At 38.8% G+C, this 20,939-nt stretch overlaps 2 protein-coding genes across 2 annotated transcripts; both read left to right on the top strand.

The window, feature by feature from the left end:
- Positions 1–1,208: 1,208 nt before the first annotated feature.
- LOC133526732 (glyceraldehyde-3-phosphate dehydrogenase 2) lies at positions 1,209–4,203 on the top strand. Its single transcript, XM_061863459.1, has 2 exons — positions 1,209–1,365; positions 2,985–4,203. Exon 2 carries the CDS (start codon positions 2,987–2,989, stop codon positions 3,983–3,985), a length of 999 nt encoding a protein of 332 aa, XP_061719443.1. The 5' UTR covers positions 1,209–1,365; positions 2,985–2,986; the 3' UTR covers positions 3,986–4,203.
- A 571-nt stretch (positions 4,204–4,774) lies between these two features.
- On the top strand, positions 4,775–20,827 carry LOC133526439 (ralBP1-associated Eps domain-containing protein 1). Its single transcript, XM_061863070.1, has 5 exons — positions 4,775–5,576; positions 5,662–6,072; positions 11,152–11,308; positions 13,748–13,919; positions 14,389–20,827. The coding sequence occupies exons 1-5, from the start codon at positions 5,427–5,429 to the stop codon at positions 15,638–15,640; spliced, it is 2,142 nt and encodes a 713-aa protein (XP_061719054.1). The 5' UTR covers positions 4,775–5,426; the 3' UTR covers positions 15,641–20,827.
- The last annotated feature ends 112 nt before the right edge of the window (positions 20,828–20,939 follow it).

Genomic DNA, 20,939 nt, shown 5'->3' with positions numbered 1-20,939 from the left:
GGATGACATAAATTTAATAAAAAGTGAGCTATTAAATTGTCATAAATAATCAGTATGAATGTACTGAATCGTTGTCTCATTTTATTAAAAATTAGACATTACTAAAAAATATAGCTTTAAACTTTAAATAAATATTGTTATTAAAAAGATTTTTTTTACTCTTTATTATTACTGGGCGTATGAGATGACGAGTGAGCAGTTTTACATATATTAACTGGTAGCATGATAGCTGGAGTCTAGGAATAGGATGATTTTGACAACAGAGTGGTCTACACAAAAGGAATAGTTAAAGAGGCCGTTATCGATTTTAGTCGCAACACTGTCAAATTCATAGATTTAGTCGATGAAATTGTACAACTTCTGTTAACTATTAGAAATAACAAGTACTGGTTTCTATTAGCGCGTCTTGTTATCTTTAATTTTTTTTAAATAGACTCATTTAATTAGTAATTATTGTTTTTCTGATGGAAGTTTAGGTAAACGCGCGTAAAGCACTGATTTTGTTGATCTTATTTGTAAATTTCGTAAAGTTTGGACTGCTAAAAATGGTAATTTTGTATTACACATATCCTGTACTTCAACTTTAATAAACTACATTTTTGTTATTATAAATTTGAATTTAGTTATTTGAATGAAAGTTAGACGTAATCAATTTTCTCCAGAACTAACTTCAAAACAAGGGTCAATTTCTCTGAAAATCGAATTAATTTCAACGTAATTTTGATACTTAAACAATCTACAACATTTGTTAAAACTGTTCTTATACATAATTTTGTATAATTTACTACCATAGTTTTTTGATGAATTTTTAAAAACTGTCTCTACTCGTCAGAGACAACTAACTAATATACCAACCCACCACCATACCTACACATATTACATATATTACCGGGGACGCACGCTTGCGACCTCATTATTAAAAGGCAAGATGAGAAGACGTGCTAATAGAAATCAATACTTGTTATTTAGATATTACGTAACAAAAGGAGTACAATTTCAACGACTAAATCTATCAATTTTACATTTTTGCTCTAAAATCGTTACCATAACTAATCTTAGTGCTAGTAAGTATGATTAAACGTATATTACACTTATGTTGAGCATTTTATCTAAAAGTACTATATATTTTTTAAATGTACTATATTTTTAATGCCTTATTCTGGAAAATACTATATTCCACCAAAAAATAGTTGGCAACCCTAGTCTGTAATGTAATGACGGGTCTATTCTATGACTCATTGATCTTCTAGACCGCCCCGCCTACGAATTGCCGCGAGGACGTCCTTCGCTTGACATTTCTAAACTCCATCTTGTGAGCGGCGTACGTGTTCAGTGTCACAGCCACATTATCTAAACTTTATTCCGGTAAGTTAGTGCTTAATACAATTTAACTTGCTTCCTAATTCGCCATTACGATCTTATAATACTAGACTTCAACATTTATTTGTTATATTGCTAATATTTCGTTTACATCATCATTTACAACAATTCTATTTAATGAATAATTATGATCTTTTACAACGTGTGCAGCTTAGCAAAAACTCCAGACGTTGTTTTTATTCAATCTAGAACATCTTTCTTTCATATTTAGTATGTTTTGTTGGTTAGTTCACTGCTAGCGAGTTTGACCTCTATACGACCTTCTTGTGCCGGTAGTCGTAGATTTGCACCGGTAAAGTCGTATGCTAATTTTCTACCCATTCTAAGTGAAATAATTTGAAATAACAACGTTCAAGGCCCAAGGTCACGGTCGGTCATACTTAAAATATGCCTTATTGTTTTGTTGCATTTTTAACCTCTATTATCAGTCAGTATCTTGTCTTGACTTGAGATGATGAAACCGGATTGAGACCCAATCTAATACATTGTACCCAAAAGGTACCAATTAATTTTTAATAAGTAGGTACCTACTTGTTTAATGTAATGTAATCACTTTCATTAAACAGCAGATAATTATCACATGTATTTATTATGTTATAAAATCTGATTGGAATGAGAGTTGTGTATTGTGGCTAATATTCCTAGTTTTCTCTTATGTAAGCTATTTTCATTTTTTCACTTTGTTTGACCTTACAGTTATTGGCTGACCTTGTAAAAAAAGGATGTAGTACCCATATTATATATTAAACAGTACTTTAATCTGATCTGCAGATATATATGGGTAGGATTCTTTTTTAAATTGTTTCTTTATGAATGAGTCACTTCATTCATCAACATAACTTATTGGAGTTCCATTTAATGAGTGATACCACACTGATATTTTATAAAATTTATCCACCAATAAAATAAGTTGGAACGGCTTCCGGTAGCCTTTGTTTTAGAAAAATCGAACACTTTCTATTGATTTTTATTGTCCTCCTAATAGGGTATCATTGATGATAATGCGCAATAATAGAATCCAATTGAATTAATGAACCAATTGTAATACTAATAAGACATCAACATTATTAATGCAAGTAGTAATCGGTATTTATAAATGTCAGATGTTTATAGTTTTTTTTAATTATTATATAGCCTTTTGTTCTGAACATGATTGTTGTTTTTTTGATAGTTAGTCTTGAATAGTCATATGAAGTCTCTTAGTTCAGTGTGCCTGTCAGCAAAGGTTTCCTCCAACTCCTTCCAGTATCTCCTCTCTCTTGCCAGCTTTGTCCAGAGTGTTCCACTGTACATGGACCTTCTAGTTTTTATTACAGTTTATATTTAGTAATAAGCATTTGCAATTTTTTTATTTATTGGCCTGTAAGCTAATACTAAAAATGACAGGCTTTTATCCAATTAGCCTGTAGTTTGCCGAAAATATTGACCTACAATAATACTTACACAGAACTTATGCAATGCATCTAAATAATTTTGTTTAAAAATACGGAAGCCTAACTTGAGCCTTTAGAAAATTGATTTCTGTGGTGTGGACTGCTGCCATATCCTAATCCTAATTGCATAATGGCTGCAAATGCTATAATTTCTTTGCTTTTTTTTTGCAGCCATGTCGAAAATCGGTATCAACGGATTTGGCCGCATCGGTCGCCTAGTGCTCCGCGCCTCGATCGAGAAGGGCGCGTCTGTGGTCGCCATCAACGACCCCTTCATTGGCCTGGACTACATGGTCTACCTCTTCAAATACGACTCTACCCACGGTCGTTTCAAGGGCACCATTGAGGCTCAGGATGGCAGCCTTGTCGTCAACGGAAACAAAATCGCCATCTTCTCTGAACGCGACCCCAAGGCCATCCCCTGGGCTAAGGCTGGCGCTGAATACGTCGTAGAATCCACTGGCGTCTTCACCACTACCGCTGCCGCTTCTGCTCACTTGGAGGGTGGCGCTAAGAAGGTCATCATCTCTGCCCCCAGCGCTGACGCACCTATGTTTGTCGTCGGAGTCAACCTTGACGCCTATGATCCCTCCGCCAAGGTCATCTCCAACGCTTCCTGCACCACCAACTGCCTCGCTCCCCTTGCCAAGGTCATCCATGACAACTTCGAGATTGTTGAGGGTCTGATGACCACTGTGCATGCCACCACTGCTACCCAGAAGACCGTTGACGGTCCCTCCGGCAAGCTGTGGCGTGATGGCCGTGGCGCGCAGCAGAACATCATTCCCGCCTCCACCGGCGCCGCTAAGGCCGTTGGCAAAGTCATTCCCACTCTGAATGGAAAACTGACCGGTATGGCTTTCCGCGTCCCCGTCGCTAACGTGTCTGTTGTTGACTTGACTGTCCGCCTGGGCAAGCCCGCCAGCTACGACGCTATTAAGCAGAAGGTCAAGGAGGCCGCTGAAGGTCCCCTGAAGGGCATTCTCGGCTACACCGAGGACCAGGTTGTGTCCTCTGACTTCATCGGCGACACACACTCTTCCATCTTCGACGCCGCCGCCGGCATCTCCCTCAATGACAACTTCGTCAAACTGATCAGCTGGTACGACAATGAGTATGGCTACTCAAGCCGAGTCATTGATCTCATCAAGTACATCCAAACCAAGGATTAAATTTGTAGCTTTTAGAGATATATGTTACATGTCGAGATTATCGGCGCTTTTAATTTAAGTTTTAAATGAATGCAGTGATATTATCTAAATTATTATATTATGCTACTTTGACAGTAGCTCTGAATGTGTAATCTGTTTTTCGGTTTTTGCATAAAACACGAAATATTTATGTATGTAATATCAAAATACACTTTGAAATTAAAATGTTGATATAGATATGTATCGCAGTTTTTATTTCTGGTTAAGAGTCGAGAGTGTACCAGAATGGGTTACGTAAATTTTTATGCCGTCTTTGCAGTGTTAAGCCTGATTTAAACGCGTGCCGAGACTTGCCAAGCGTCAGGGACGCAGCTATGCGGTGGAATGAGATACCAAATATCGCTTGGTCCCTGTAACACATAATAACTGCGTCCCTGACGCTTGGCATATCGGCACGCATATAATTCGGGTTTATGAAATTCGAAGCAAGCATCTAACGATAGATATGATATGCAAGAGCGATAAGAGGCAAAGAAGCAGATAACGAAATTTCGCCTGCAGCAGCGCCTTCAGCATTAAAAAAAATAGTTTTTAACTTAACATGGCGCAGGTAGTTCAAAAACAACAGCTCGCGTAGCGAACGTGCCTATCGTTCACGCTCCGTGGCGAACGAAACGCAACTGTCACAGTCGCACTAATATGGAAGAGTGATAGACAGAGACGACTACGCTACGCTACGGAGCGCTGCAAACTTCCAGCGAAAATTAGTTTGAACGAGATCTACTGAGTAGTTTTTTTTTAATACGTCATAAATGGTACGGAACCCTTCAAGGGCGAGTCTGACTCGCACTTGGCCGCTTTTTATTCTTAAAGCCACAGATAAAAATATAAAATAATTTTTAAGGAGTGCTAGTTTTGGAAATATTTTTTTTCTATGTTGTATAGCCGGTGAAACAAGTTTGTCAGAAGAAAAAGGCGCGAAATTCAGATTTTCTATGGGACGATAACCTTTCGCGCCTAGATTTTTTAAATAAGCCGCTTTTCTACTGACGGAAATGGCTTGACAGACTATAATACAGATGGCACTAAAATTGTTTTATCTTTTTTCAGGCGGCTAACGTAACTTATTTGCTGAAATCATCTGAAATGTTGCTAGCTATGATTTGTCAACTTTTTACTAGTATCAAGTAAAAAAAATAAAAACCGGTAATGTATCGTATAAAACCTGACATCACATATATTGGACATCACTAATTATGATGGCCGCACGTCGTCCGTCGGCAGCTGTCACTGACAAATTCGTCTGCTTCGTGTAAATTTGTGTGATGAACAAGTTTAGAATTTTTTATTTCTTGCATAAATATGGTGTACATTAACAGATAATGGATCGTCTGATTGCCTACTTTACTGTTAACTTAATAAATTGTGTATAAGCTAACTAAACTGTGTTGTTTTTGATATAATGGAGGATCTCAATTTGACAGAAACCGAAATGAGATATTTCGGTGATTTGTTTTTATGTTGTGACGAGGAATCGAATGGGAAAATACCAATTTTGAAAGCAACGGAACTATTTAGATCATCTAATGTACCTAACGATATCCTAAAACAGGTAATATATTCAATACTTTACACGTTTGGAATAATAATACAATAATTGTGTGGTGCTACTATGGACACTTAATTATATGTTACAGATCATGGATATAAGCGTGGCACCTAGTAACTCAGCATCGCTGAATCATATGAACAGAAAACAGTTTTATTCTACTTTAAAATTAATAGCAGCTCATCAAACAAATGTAGCATTGAAGCCTGAACTTCTGTCCACTCCCCTGGATCTGCCCCTGCCAAGGTTTACGTGGGCACTTAATTCCGAGGCTAGCGCAGACTTAATACAATTATCTAATTCACCTAAGGAACAACATATCCCTAAGAGAGAAAGGAATTTTACCAGTAACATTGGATCATATGAACCCATAAGATTACAGTCCAATTTGTCTGATAGTGATGTGCCACAAACCCTGTCTCATGATAACACGGAAGCTCTAAGCACTGACTCGGAAATGGAGTCTGAAACAATGTCACAGAGGTCAGATACACATGGGGTAAGTAGATACTTTTACAATCATTTCACTTTTTAACTTATCCAAGCCCACTGTTATAAAATTCTCAGATAATTAGCTACAAATTTTACTACATTATAAAATAAATTCTTATTTATGATGATCACCCATAATCCCTTGAAGTGGTAAGCCGTCGGCTCCCGATTGACAATGTCATTTAAATTAGAAATTTGATTAATTGAAATAAAATCAACATTCAAACAATTCAAAGATGACTTATAATGCCACTTGAAGAGTTCAATGTACCTGGAAAACTTTTGTTTTCAATACATACAAAAAGTACATATAAGCGGGTTCCCACAGAGCGAGTCTGAGCATGCCGCCTTGGCCGAGGCACGTCTACACTGGCTGGTTTGTGCATGAGGAAATTGCCTCACGCGTATGCTCGCTCTGTGTGGACCCGCCTTATGATCATTATTTTTATTTGTTTATTTCCCCACAGAGCAACATGCGCAATTTTTAATTACCATATAAACAAGAATGAATCACCTATTCAGCAAGCATGTCATTTGCTGATTTATCTGCCTGACCTTGCAATCTGCTTATTGGTTAACCAATGATGCATAATAAATCATATTGATGCTTTGTGTTTGTAACCTAAATGGAGCATTTTCATATCAATTATGAGAGAAGAAAATAGACTAGTCTATATTGAAACACTAGAACAGTTTCTCCTTCTTTTTATCTCACACTCACTCAATCATAAATGTTTACATATACATGTGTGCATTAGTGTATAAAATTAGTATGCATATGAGTAGGGGAATCCCATGTTATAAAATCTTGTTATACACTGAGTTGAGTTGATGATAATCACACTGAGTTTGTTAATAAATGTTTATTCAATCTTATAGATAGTAATTAAAGTAAGTGCTATTATATACTGGGCCAATTAAACAACAGATTTAAAAAGTTGTATTCTTAACCGCTGATTTAGAGACTAAAATGTCATATGGGTAATTCCACAACCCTGTAATGTCAGTTACCAATTCTTTCGTGTGTTCTTACATTAATTAAGCAAATTTAAGTATCCAGATATCTACCTGTAGAGCTACGCCAGACATACAGACACTTAAATTTGCTTAATTAATGTAAGAACACACAAATGAATTGGTAACTGATGTTACAGTTTCATGGAATTACGCATACAAAGTTTTCTGAAATTGGTCTTGTTTTAGAGATACTGAAATTGTTTGTGAAATTTGTTTCTGTAATAATGTGATTTTGTTTAGATATACATACTGATAGACATTAACCTTTTAACAGGCAGATGAGTATCAGAAATGATGTTTCCAATATTAAGCCTGTCATTTTGAAATGAAGTTTAAAATGATTGTTATAGGGTGGTCATTTTTGCCATATTCAAAGAATACATACTCGTATCAAAGTTTGCCTGTTAAAGGGTTATAGTTTTAAATGAAAAAATGAAAATGAAAATATTTAATTCAGACACCAAGTATCCATATTTTTGTCTACAAGACTGTGTTAGTAAAATAACAAGAAAAATCTTAAAAATAAAGTTAACATTAATGTTAGTGGAACACATAATGCTCATTGGATCTAACATGCATTGTCATCCAGTGAGTTATAAGAGGGCTGTCCACCCTTTCCGCAATCACCCTCAGGAGAGTGTTGGTGCTGCCCCGCACGCGGTCCCACAGGGACGCCACCCTCTTACGCAGCACTGCGTGGAAACCGTCTGTGCTCCACTCAGCGAACATTGCTGACGCGCTGCAGCGCCAGGGCAGCCCCAATAAACCCCTGAAAGCGTTGTTGTACTGGACACGCAGAGCACTAAAGGTTTTTTGGGTGTAGTTGCTCCACAGGTTGCACGTGTACAGGTTTTGGCAGTAGGTTTTAAATAATGTAATTTTTACCTCACGGGAACAGCGAGCAAACCTGCGTGACAACATGTTACCCCTAACCGATAGTGCTCTGCGTTCCCTCTCCAGGTCTTCATTATCTTTTAGAGTGTCTGTGACCCAATGGCCCAAATATTTAAATTTTGTAACTGTCTGAAGAGGAGAACCGTCTAGGTTAATAGGTGGTATAGAATACGTTTTAGTACCAGACTTAAAGACTAAGATCTCACTCTTCTTGACATTATATTTGAGCCCGTGGGCCACAGAGTATCTCTCACATATACCCAGCAAGACTTTTAATGCGTTTATTGAGGGGCTCAGCAGCACCATATCGTCGGCATAGCTAATATTATTAACAAAACTGCCGTCCACTGAACAACCTACACCAGCGCTGCTGAGCTCCTCAATCAACCCATTTACATACAGATTAAAAAGTGTGGGTGACGTCAATCCGCCCTGTCTCACACCACATTTCATTTTATATGGGTCTGAGTATGCCCCAGCCCATCTCACAATATTTATTTGATGATCATACCAATACTCAAACATATTTGTTAACTCAACTGGTAAACCAGTCCCGCTGCGCAACTTGTGCCATAACAACTTATAAGATACAAGGTCAAATGCCTTCGACAAGTCCAAAAAACATGCAAAAACTGGCGTGTTCCGCTTAGTGTAGTATTGAACAGTATGCTTGAGACACAGTATAGCCGATTCAGTTGAAAGTCCGGGTCGAAACCCGAACTGGGCATCATGTAGGTTGATATGTCTATTCAGATACGTGTTAAGCACACTGTCCAATACCTTCGCCAGTATAGTTGCCAGCGAGATTGGTCTATAGTTGGACTTGTCGGAGGCATCACCAGTCCTATTTTTTATAATGGGCACCACAATGGTTTTCATGAGGTCTTCAGGCAAGTAGTTGTGGCGAATACAGCATGTGTAGAACATCGCAAGAACCCTGGGAAGATGAACACCCGCATGTTGCAGATGCTCGATGCTAAGACCATCGTGTCCGGGTGACTTACCTCTCGTCATTTGCCGTACAACCTTGGATATTTCCGCTGGTGTAATTCCGATTAGGGTACCATCCCCACGAGTCCCAGCATCGAGCACCGGCAGCCGCCCATCCACCTTCAGAGGTTCCACTTTGAACTGGTTCCTAAAGAGGTTTGCGATATCACTCGGCTCACTAACACTGTCAACACTTACCGGAAGGCTCACCTTAGGGTTCATCCTGTTTGTCGATTTCCAAAACTGTACAAAGTTCTTAGATTTATGATGTGAGGCAATAATATCCATCTTTATCTGGTCTTTCTTATTTTGACAGTACTTAAGTTTAGCTTTAAAATGTTTTCTAGAAAGGCACATCTCCTCATATAGTCGGCCCGACTTAGGCTTACCGGACCTGCACCATTCCTGAAAACATACTCGCGCCCTCTGGTGAGCCCCCCTGACGTGTTTATTCCAGCCCGTAATACGACCCGCTCTGTGATGTTTTGTATGACAACTGACAACTGAGGCCTCTTTAAGTATCACTATAATAGACTCATACATGTTGTTTATGATAGTCCTATGATCAGCATTATTGCAAACATTATCATTATCACAGCATTGTACTAGTTCATTAGGAAAATCAATATATTTTAATTTATCGTTACAAATCTTTCGATACTCGTTTATCTGAGGTAGCTCCCTTTCACCCCATATTATACCCCTCGGATTGTCATTTCCCAGATCTACACTCTGCAAATTAGTTTTAGCTATATTTTTACTTAAATTACATACTATTTCCAAAGGGAAGTGATCTGACCAAAACACGTCATAGTGTATCTTGACGTCAGTAACACACGTCATAGTGTAACTTTAAAGTAAACTCACAATTTTTATCTTTTAGTAAAATAAAATAAACTACTTATTAGTTGTAAAGATTTTTTCACCAAGTTGTAAAAATAAATAACGTGTAGTGTGCAGAAACCGCAAAAAAAGTATCATTTTTTTTCAATAAAAAAATATTTTTGGCGTATTTTCCAAAACTCATAAAACATTGTTTGCTGGGAAATGGGAAAGGAATGTGTGGTTAAAATTTGTTGGGTTTAATTGGCCCACAGTATATAATATCATGGGCTACATGGCTGATGAAACAGTTAAGGTTTGCCACCATGACTAGTCATTTTAAATTATGTGATTCCATTTTTTAACAAATGTTTAAAACATCCTTGCTGTCCTGTTTAACATTTTTCCTGTAATTTATCCAAAACATGTGCTGATGTGTTTAAAACAGATTGGACAAGTGGCTTTTAAACAATAAGTTAGACTCATGTTACTTAGTGTTATAATTTTCCAGTCTTATACCAGTGTTAGCCAAACATTAAGTAGAATTGAAAATATTAAAATTAAACTGTAAACCGTAACCGTCCGTTACGTAATAAGCTTAATCAAAGAAGAAGAGGATTATAAGAAAGACTATTGATGATTATTGGGAGGAGGGGTAAAATCAGGATCCCTAGTTAGTCTTAGGAGTGACAGGCAGGACTGAAAAGTTAGGAACCACTGCGTTACAGCTATAAGCTCCAGGGTTGGAAGTGAAATATGCATAAGACGCGAGTTAATAGCCACAGGGTAAAAAGCAGCACACACCTCTGGAACACCTCTGAGCCGCTCACAGTGTTGCCCTTTAACCATCCTTGCTGTCGCTTTTTGTGGGGGCCCATCTTGTGAGGGCGAGTCACCGTCAGCCGGAAATAAAATTGCATACTGTTTTATTAGGCAGGCGTCCGGTTTTTTATCCCATAACTGGCCTATGGGCTGGCCTACTTAGTTCTTCACTTTCACCCAATAACCTAGTTCATTTAAGATTCCATCAACTCTCAATAGTCCTTACATCCTGGCGGGTGCTGCCTTTGCGTGCGTCCCATGACACGGGCAAGGGCAGCATCCGCTCGGTGTACCCCTTACATTTCATTAAAGTGTCAAAAGGGCTCTACGTGTTGACTTCGGCTCCGCGCTCGCCTCCCGAAGGTCCGGAACACTATTGTTCCGTGATGGGAAAGACATACGAATAATAATAATAAACTGATAGCTACGGATTTCTTAAATCTTGGAACCTATGGAAAACTTAGATTACGTTCAGATTCAGATTTATTCATATAGTGCTACTAATTATATTTAGTAATGGTAAATTTACTTATTTTTCCAGCGACGAGGTAAAAACGGATCACCATGGAGCACAGCCAGTGAAAGTCCGACACCAACCAACAGTGTAGCGGAGCGGGTGCATCCAGTGTGGGAGCACAGCGCCACCGGCCGCGGTGTGTGGCCCGCCAACACTGGCGAGGAACATACTAGGCTATTGGGTATGTCTTGTTCTAGCTATTTTTCAATTTAAATCCTTAATGACAAAACAAAAGGAGTTTTGTCACGCAGTGATGATGTCACTACTGTAATGAGATCATACATTTGATACATTGTTTCGTCATGTCTTAAAATCGCAACCTAATTTGCTATTGGCTATCTGGTACTGTAAAAAGTGAATACATTTACAACCTTCTGTGTTTGTCCAACAAAGGCTGTCATACTATTTATTTACTAGAAGCAGTCGGAACTCGTCATTTCTATCAGAGAAACATTCGCTTGATATCACGGCAATCATTTCAAGTATGCTTGTTGAAATCAGATACATAATTAGTAAAATCATCATATCATAAAATAAATGACGACCAGTCTGGCCTAGTGAGTTGTGACCCTGCCTAAAAAGCCGATGTTCCTGAGTCATGGGTGTTTTCTATGTATATAAGTATGTATTTATCTATATACGTATGTATACGTCGCCTGTGACCCATAGTACAAGCTTTGTTTAGTTTGGGGCTTGGTTGATCTGTGTAAGATTGCCTTCAAAATATTTATTTATAAATTATGATATTTTATAAACATACTTTAGTTTGATACCCAACGGGTCTGTTTATCGTTTTATCTGTCTGTCAGCAGGCTGCAATGAAACTCAGGAATGGTCATAGGTAGACAGTTAAAATTTGACCACTACAGTAACAATAAATATAAAAAAAAAAATTATAAATTACTTTCTTAATTTTCCATTTCAGTGTTTTTTAGAGAAACGTCTTTTGAAGTGCATATAATTACTGATAAGTGATAACGCTATCTAATTGTACACATGCCTCACCTACATCATTGATAAAACATCTAGTAGACAACTATCAAAGAATCATGGAAGTCTTTTAAAAAATATTGACTGCAAGATACATAATTGTCAAGTAATATAACAAGAACATTCTTATTTTAGAGTTCTATCTGTTCCCGACTCACATTTGGACGTCAATGCGGTTTCTTATCGCTTTTATTGCTTAACCGCATTAAAGTTTTAATAAATTTACAAAATACAAGGAAAACCACAGACTAAACCGATGTTGATCGGTTATACCGAGATTAGGAAGGTCACAAAAATAGTCTGGGTGCTAGATTAGGATTACTTGTTATGCCATGACGCATTGACTATACAGTCTGCATTAGAATTAGCTACACCGAAACACGTGCTCGACATTCTGTGTGGTTCTTATTGTCTTAACAATAGAGTCGTTTTCAAGAGATCTCGCTCGCTTTTCAACGACGGGTGCTTGAAATATTACACCTAGTTAATTTAACAATTATGGTTTTGCTAGGGACTGTCTCATTTCAACCATACTGTCTTGGTCTTACGCTAGTACGGTCACAGACTTTAGGGTTCAAGCTTTACTTGCCGCAAAACTAACTGGCGAGTGATATCATAATGCTATCTCGTTTACCCTTGTTAAGACCAACCAAGAGTAAAAGAGATTGCATTATGACCTGACTCGAAGTATAATTTGGTTGTCAATACTAACGGTGTGAAATGTCCAACGTAAGGTAAACAACTGCATAAGCACCTAAAAGAGAGGGATGAATATAATTTTCTTTGTTCTTTATGACAATTTTTTCTGCCAGTCTATCTATATGAAAAATTTCCCATTAGATAATGTATATTATGTATAATTTTGTTTAGACAACGTGTTGTAACCTTTATAGTTTGAGTCGTTACAATAGGTACTTAATTTTTATTGTGTGAATCAACCTTTGTTAAAATAGACCTGGTTTCGGCACCGTTAATTATTGTTATGTTCGTTTCGCGTTATCTCGCGGCCTCTAATTTGATTCATCTAATCAAATTAGTAACTGGCAGATAACGAGGAAATAGCACTTGTTGAAAACTGGCAGCAATGTTTTGTTTGCATAAAAATGTAACGCGATTATAATTGGTTTGCAGTGTTATTGTAAATCCACTTATTGGGATTGTCTATGTCAACATTCAACAAGTATCGAGGCCATACATGTTAAGTAATGTTGCTCGCCGTTGAATCGAAAGCAAATATTTGGATTGGTACCCAGTCCTATTGCTAATTTAATAACAATTGTAATCAATTGTTAAGACGCTTGGGTATCTACCAAAGTAATTGAAAATTATTTTATCACGAAACTTTGGTTCTCTGTTCAACTCTTTGAATTTTCAATTTAAATGCGTCCAATTTAACTTCCATGGAACTTAATTAAGAATTAGACATAGACCTCGCAATTTGGTTAACAAAAGATGTAGTCCATAAGTTAAGTGTTATTATAGAATCTATATCGACAGAATTACTTCTCTAACGGCCCGAAATTCTACCTACACTTTTACATTAGCTACCCTCTGCTCACATTTACTTAGGTTATATTATGACTGAAAACGTTTTCTATTATTTTTTTAATCTTTCCCTACTTGTTTACAGGCACGGAGGAGGAATCATCCGACCGACATTCATCCGAAGAAGAAGGCGAGCCAGAAGGAGAAGAGGCGACGAGCGACGCCTGGGGCATCAGCAACGAACAAGCGCAGCATTATGCTTCCCAGTTTGCGCAGCTGCGGCCTGAGCGCGGGCTGCTGTCCGGCCACACTGCCAGGTGAGAGAGACGGCACTCGTGTGTGAGGGACAACATCAGCAACGAGCGGGGGCTGCTGTCCGGCGTCACTGCCAGGTGAGAGAGACGGCACTTGTGTGAGAGGGACGGAGGGGGGACAAGCGACGCGTGGAGCATCAGCATTGTCAGCAACGAACAAGCACAGCATTAAGCGGCACAGCTCGCGCAGCTGCGGTCTGAGCGCGGGCTGCTGTCCTGCCACACTGCTAGGTGAGAGAGACGACACTCGTGTGAGAGGGACGGGGGGACAAGGGTGCTCCGCAACAGACGCAATATTTCGCTTCAAAGCGTTTTTACATATGTAGGAGTACGAATCGTGCAATAAATGCACGATATAAAGAAATACGTGATTCGATCCTAGTGTTTAGCGGTGGGCAGACAACAGTGATGCATGTGGTTTCCAGATTTTATGTGATCACTGTAGTAAGATGTTTTGTTTTCTTTTCTCCAGGTTGTTCTTCGAAAAATCCCGACTATCCGTGCCAGACCTACGCAAGATATGGCAACTGTCCGACATCAACAAGGACGGCATGCTTTCCTTGGAAGAGTTTAGCATCGCCATGCACCTAATAGTCCTGCGGCGTGCCGGAGCGCCCGTCCCCTCCACCCTGCCCCCCGCCCTGGCCCCCAAAGGAGACCCAAGGTATTCCCAACCTACTACAGATCTAGTAGACCTAGGGGCCGACATGTTCGGGTCCGGGACCTCCGCCGATTTTAACTTCGCGCCTAAAACCGAAGCTCCCGATCCGTACGAAGCGAAACCGAAACCCGACGACCGCGGGCCCTCCCTCACCCCGCCGAAACCCGATCCGCAAGTGAACAATAAAGAGTGGACGAAGTTCGTCGACTCGCCGACTTCGAGCGTCTCGAGCCCCGGCCCTAAACCGGTAAACTTCGACTTCCACAAGTCCGCCCTAGAGCGGGATCCGAAGATATATCACCCGGTCGCGTTAAGAGTGACTCCGGACGTAACACTACCCCACGGAGAGGAGCTCCGATCGAGCACTTCACCCAGGCGGGACGACTTCGCCCACGCTTTTGAGTTAGCGAGTCCGAAGCGGTTGAATCCACCGGCCGAACCCGCGCCCAACGGAGCGCCACAAGAAATCAAATCGATCCAGCGCCCGCAGCCGAAGAAGCCCCTAAAAAGCGCCGGAGCCCTGCCGCCGCCGCCGGCGCGCGAGTCGTCGGTGCACGCGGACGAGGGCCCGTCGTCGCTGCAGTACGCGCCCAAGAAGGAGCCGCCGCCGCCGCCGCCGCCGCGCCCGCTGCGCCACCACGCGCGCTCCAGCTCGCTCGACCTCAACCGCTTCAAGGCCGCGCCCGCGCCGCCGCCGCAGCCGCCGCCGCCGCCGCGCCTGTCGCCGGCCGCCGCCTCGCCGCCCCAGCGCCGCCTCCTCAACCAGCGCAGCGAGGGCGAGCCCGCGTTCCCGCCCGACGCCTTCGCCCCGAGGGGGGACTACGACGGCGAGGGCTTCGGCTACAATAGAGAGGACGCCCCGAAGATGCACGGCGCGTTCGAGGTGTACCGGAAACCTAGCCGGGAGGGCTCGGTGGGGGCGGAGGAGCCGAGCGTGCGAGCGTTGCAGGAGCAGAATGCGGTGTTACACCGCGTGTGCCGCGCGCTGTGTGCCGAGCTGGCCGACGTGGCGCGCGAGCGGGAGCAGCTGCGAGTGCGCCTGCAGCCCCGCGACGCCGTGTAGCCGGCCGCGGGGGGCGCGCGCGCCCGCCGGTGACACCCCTGACGTGGGCGATGGCTGAGCTACGAGACCGACGTACGTTGCAATTTACCGTTTAAATATATTCCTATTTCGAAGTACACGTTGTCTATGGGGTAAATTTGAAGTGTACATTTTTAAATCACTAATCGGGCAACGATTGGTGATTATCGCAAAAAAAATATCTAAAGACACCGGCTGCGTGTGCGTAAATGTGCACGTGCGCGTGGTGTGGAGTTTCTCGTAAGGATCCGTATATTACAACGCGCACGTCTACGCACAGTCGCACACGCATTCGGTATGCACAGGCCTTTTTTGAATGATATCTTTGGTATAAATTTGGATAAGTTCATGTGTAAGATGCTGCGATCGGCCAGTGTCACGAAGCCATAAGAAAGATTTACGCTTACATCGCATACTGCTTATGGATCGTTTTTACTTGATAGACTGTATAAAAGTCAATAGTCCTGGCTAGCTACCTATCCTGTTTTAAGATTATACACGTTTTAAAAGTGCCTAGTTTTAATAAACGTTTAATGTATTAAAAAGGGCAAATTTCTACATATTTTTTTACGATACCTGCGTTTGATCGATACATATTTATATTGCTACGTTGAATCGACAGAACGCTTGAATACTTTTATAATAATATTTAAAGGACATTTTATAACAGGATAGGTGGCCCGGCAAGCGGTCGAAAACCCTGCTACGCGAAGTAAAGCTAAAAAGCTATCATGTATTTACCATGAACAGCTATTATTGTATCAATCATTTTGTATTATTTGATGTATGTAATCTCAAGAAACTATGGGAATATTTTTGCATTTTACTTATTGTATCCCAGTCACGTATATCGATAGCTCGAAATATCGATAATTTAGAATAGTTTTCGTTATCTCATCGAGACAAAAACAAAATTGATTCCATTCCTAATAATTTTAAATTGTATAGCGGAGATAATCGATATGTATTCGATTACATTTTGAACAATATATCGGCAAATTTTACCCGATACTCATTTGCTTCGGCATGTAAGTAGCTTTAAGAGGCTGTATACTTGAATCACACATTTTTCTCCATTTAAGTCCCATATAGTATAAATTATGTTAATATAAATATATGGATATTTTATACTCTGGCGGCTTATATTAATCTCAAAAGTGAAAATGATCCTTGACTAACCTAGTAATTTATGTATAATATGATAACTAACTATCATTATTAGTCACAAACCTAACGTCAGTATATGTTTTATTTTATAAATTATGTAAGACTTAATACATTTAATTGCATATCTGGCTAGTTTATATGTATAAGTGATTTCAAGATACATTGATTGAGTAAGATGCATAAAATCCAAGACAATTTCGTGCTTCGAATTTGACAAGTAAACGAGATGGCGCTGTACAGCTCCATACATTTTGCGGTAACTCTGATTGTCAATAGTTGACGTTTGACAATTCAGTGACCGCAAAATATATGGCGCAGTACAGCGCCATCTGTTTTCGATGTCAAACTAAGGGGCACGTTTTTTTCTTAGACTTTACCTCGCTATTGCAATCAATTCTCTTTGGTGCTATACAGTTCGCACACGAAGTTTGAAGAAGCAAAATGAAGCTCCCCTACGCCCTAGGGCCTAATGCACTCCCGCTTTTCAAGAAACGAATCCACGCTTTTCGTGCTCGAACTGTATTGTATACCGCACGAACAACCTATTAGAATATAATATTATGGTATACATGCGATTTAAGAATGAATTAGTTTACCATTTTGCTTTGAATACATATTTGGTCTTAACAAAGTAATATTCTTCTTATTTATTCTGTGTATGATTATATCGATGTCACAGTTGACTGACAATTATTTTCTAGACCTTATTACAAATACATAAAGCCTTGCCTCTCGTGTGCCGGAATTATTTTTAATAGTTTCGTCGTGTCGTACAGCTGCGTTCGTGACCCACAAATGGTCTAGCCGGAAGATCAGCGCTGATTTTTGAGTTAGCATTCATGCTGAGGCGGGACCATTTCGTGGTAAACTATTTATTTATTCTATGTTTCTTTCTTTTGTTATGTTGTTATACTTTTGTATGTTATAGTTTATCACGAATAAATGCAATGATTTCTGATTTCTTAGTTTCCTCGTACGCGGTTCCGCGGAAACGACGGCTTACTGGTCATTTTATTGTAACAGACTTAATAGAGTCAGCGGCAGGGAAATAGTATATATGAATAATTATATGGAGGGAGTATTTGATTTTGCTAACTGTATTAACTACGTAAGGCCAACCTCGGGAGTAACTGGGTCTTTTTCTGTCACATGTATCTATTGTATCTAAAACGAATAATATAATTAATATATTATAATTATATAACAATTCCCAACCTTACTGGGTTAAAATGGCATGACGGTAAAATGTTCAGTTATATCTCTGATTTCAAATGCAATGAAGTTTAATGACCAAGCAAAATGTAATTCTGTAGGTTTAAATTACTTTCTCATTGCTTGTTTACACTCATTATTACAGGTAGTTAAAACTTAAACCGCTTGCAGAGTTCCGATAGGAATCTTGAATATTAACGACAAGGAAATCAAATGCAAAATTCACAACATGTTTACTAAACCATTTTAATTACCACAGACTATTCGAATTTGGTTTTTTGGACAAATTAAGTATGTACTTTAAATTTTATTGTTATTTGAGATAAGTAATAAAATCATAGCCATATGAGTAAAAAAATAATAAAGATTGCTAATTTTCATACGAAGTTGCCTTCCTCAGGCATAGAGTTAATTCAAAGAATTGTAGATATCCCAGTGCGATATAAAACATTGGCTATGCAAAGTTGTGATGTGGCAGCCGCCTGAGTGGTAGGCCGTCGACTTCCGACCGATTATGTCATTTAAATTTCAAATTTAATTAATTGAAATAAAATAAAAATTGGCGCTTGAAGAGTTATTGTATGTTATGTCAAATATCATAAAAAATTGGGTCTATTAGATAAATCTTTGGCGTGTGCTGGTATCGTTTTGACTTTCCCTAACAATATCCCGGTCTAACGGTGCAAAAACTCATAAGTAGGTATCAATTCAAGTGCAATCGAGAAATTTCTAAATCATAATAACTGAATAAATAAATCATAATAAATATGACTTCTTGTCGATCCAAACGTTATTAATTAAAAGCTTCCGCTCTTTCATTACAGACTTGCAAACATTTTTCATTTATTCGTATCGAAACTATAAATAACCAACATCTGATATTGATTCAAGTAACTCTAACTAGAGTTAAAAATTAAATGAATTGAATTGAATTAAATGAATGAATTGAATTTAGTTCATATTTTTGTAATCACGATTATAATATTTTATGATTCATTGATTACATAACGGTAGTATTATTCCAAAGTTTATCAATATGGACCTATAAAGCAACTCTTAAGAATCTCTTAAAGTTGTCCCCGTTTAGGGTTTGCACTATGGATCCGAAATGTATGGGAAGATCGCGGATAATTTTATACATTTCGGATCCGGATTGCAAACCCTATCCCCGCTAGACCGAGATTTGTCCCTAACACTTTGCAACTTAATATGGATTAGCAGTCTATTATTTACTATTCTCTATGGAATGATCGCCAAATTGAAATAACATATCGCCTTCGTACGAGTATGTAATTGTGTTTAAGGTTGTGCACTATTTGTTATCCGTTCCTTCCGAGCATAGCTTTATATTCGCGTATTGTCTAAGTAGTGCCGGTAACTAACGCTTGCTAAATGTAAATCAAATATTAATTCTAAGAGAATTTTGAAGTATTCGCAAAAATCGTGCATCGAGTTGGATAATTGAACTAGATGATGATATACGACATGCCGGCCATATTTTGTGGTAACTGGATTATCAAACGTAAACTTTTGACTTTGTTCTCAGACTTTACAACTCTTTTATAATTACTAAATCTTTGGTGAAAATGAAGTGTTAGCATTTACGTTGGTTTGGTGTAGTCGCTGGATGGATGACTAGGTTCTAGGTTTCATTTAAACTAACAGTCTTTTTGACTTTTCGTCAAACTTCTGACAAAAGATAATTTTAAAGAATACCTTAATTGACAGTTAAAGTAGACTGTGATGTATGGTTACATAAGATTAGTGCTTGACCACCCTAGTCTAGTTATCACATTATACAGCGCCATCTCTTTAAGCTGTCACATTTTCGGCTACAACGTTAATAATTAATACTATTTTTACTCGTCTTAGTATTCCTTAATCAACGCCGTACAGTAAAATCAAACAAGTGATTCAAGGGCTTATTTAATGACAAACCAATATTTTTTTTAAAGTAAAATCACTTAAAAGGTCTTTCCTAAAGTATATAATCATTTTACGTATATACGTATACTTTAGGGTTAAAGATTAACTTTTAAAATCTACTATCGGATGACTAGGAATTCTCTTGGGTTGGATTTAAAATGCAAACATAGTAACCTGCGTCCTAACATTCAGCCAGCCAAATGTATGTTGTTCGCTATAAGTATGCCTATGTCCGTACCAGTATATTCTTCGTATACGGTACCAGCTGCATTGAAGTCATCGAGTAGTGTAGCATCGCTTGTATGTATTGCATTCCTCTGTATATCTTACTGTATCGCTTATAGCTATTGTATAAATATATATTATATAAATATCAACTCGCGAAGTTGTTAAAATGTGAATGTTGTATAATATGCATTAGTATAGGGATTGTAAAAATGAACTATCAAGAGATCACTAAAGTTCGGCGTTTAAATGGTTAGAGAAGATAGAAATGTAAGCGCCTTGGTCAGCCGAAAGTTGTTGTAAACAAGATATATATTACAATTATAGCGTAGTGTACAATTTTATTGAATTTGTGTGAAAACGATTTGTATCATAAGATTACTGTAAAAGTATTTATCATTTATTTTAGTTTTACGGAATGTCCCGAGCGACTCGCTCGCTTGTAAATATAATTTCTCGTTCCGCGTTTTACTATCCTCAATATCTGAAGCTTGATAACCCCACTGAAATACATTTCGGTCCAATTTTGAAGTACTTTTCACCATTGTATTTACCTATTTATATGTTTCTTAAAGTTTATACAGTAATGCTTAAATATTATTGTAGTAAAATATGTACAATAAATTTATTTCAAAATTTTATTTGTATTTCTCTTAATATATCCCCTAAATACTTCACTATCAAGTTTATCAGAAAATCGATACGTGTCTTTGAAATAAAACAGTCGCATCGCGGCCGCGGTGATAACTGA

This window comes from Cydia pomonella, chromosome 16 (assembly GCF_033807575.1).
Source record: "Cydia pomonella isolate Wapato2018A chromosome 16, ilCydPomo1, whole genome shotgun sequence".
Lineage (NCBI taxonomy): Eukaryota > Metazoa > Arthropoda > Insecta > Lepidoptera > Tortricidae > Cydia > Cydia pomonella.
Note: the sequence above shows the minus strand (reverse complement) of the source record. Positions and strands in the feature narration are given on the sequence as shown.

Bases quoted from the DNA above. Each gene is read 5' to 3' on its own strand.
- LOC133526732 (XM_061863459.1), top strand. From the start codon at position 2,987: ATGTCGAAAATCGGTATCAACGGATTTGGCCGCATCGGTCGCCTAGTG.
- LOC133526439 (XM_061863070.1), top strand. From the start codon at position 5,427: ATGGAGGATCTCAATTTGACAGAAACCGAAATGAGATATTTCGGTGAT. The intron at 11,309-13,747 runs GTATGTCTTGTT...ACTTGTTTACAG, and splicing joins GGAACATACTAGGCTATTGG to GCACGGAGGAGGAATCATCC. The intron at 13,920-14,388 runs GTGAGAGAGACG...TCTTTTCTCCAG, and splicing joins CTGTCCGGCCACACTGCCAG to GTTGTTCTTCGAAAAATCCC.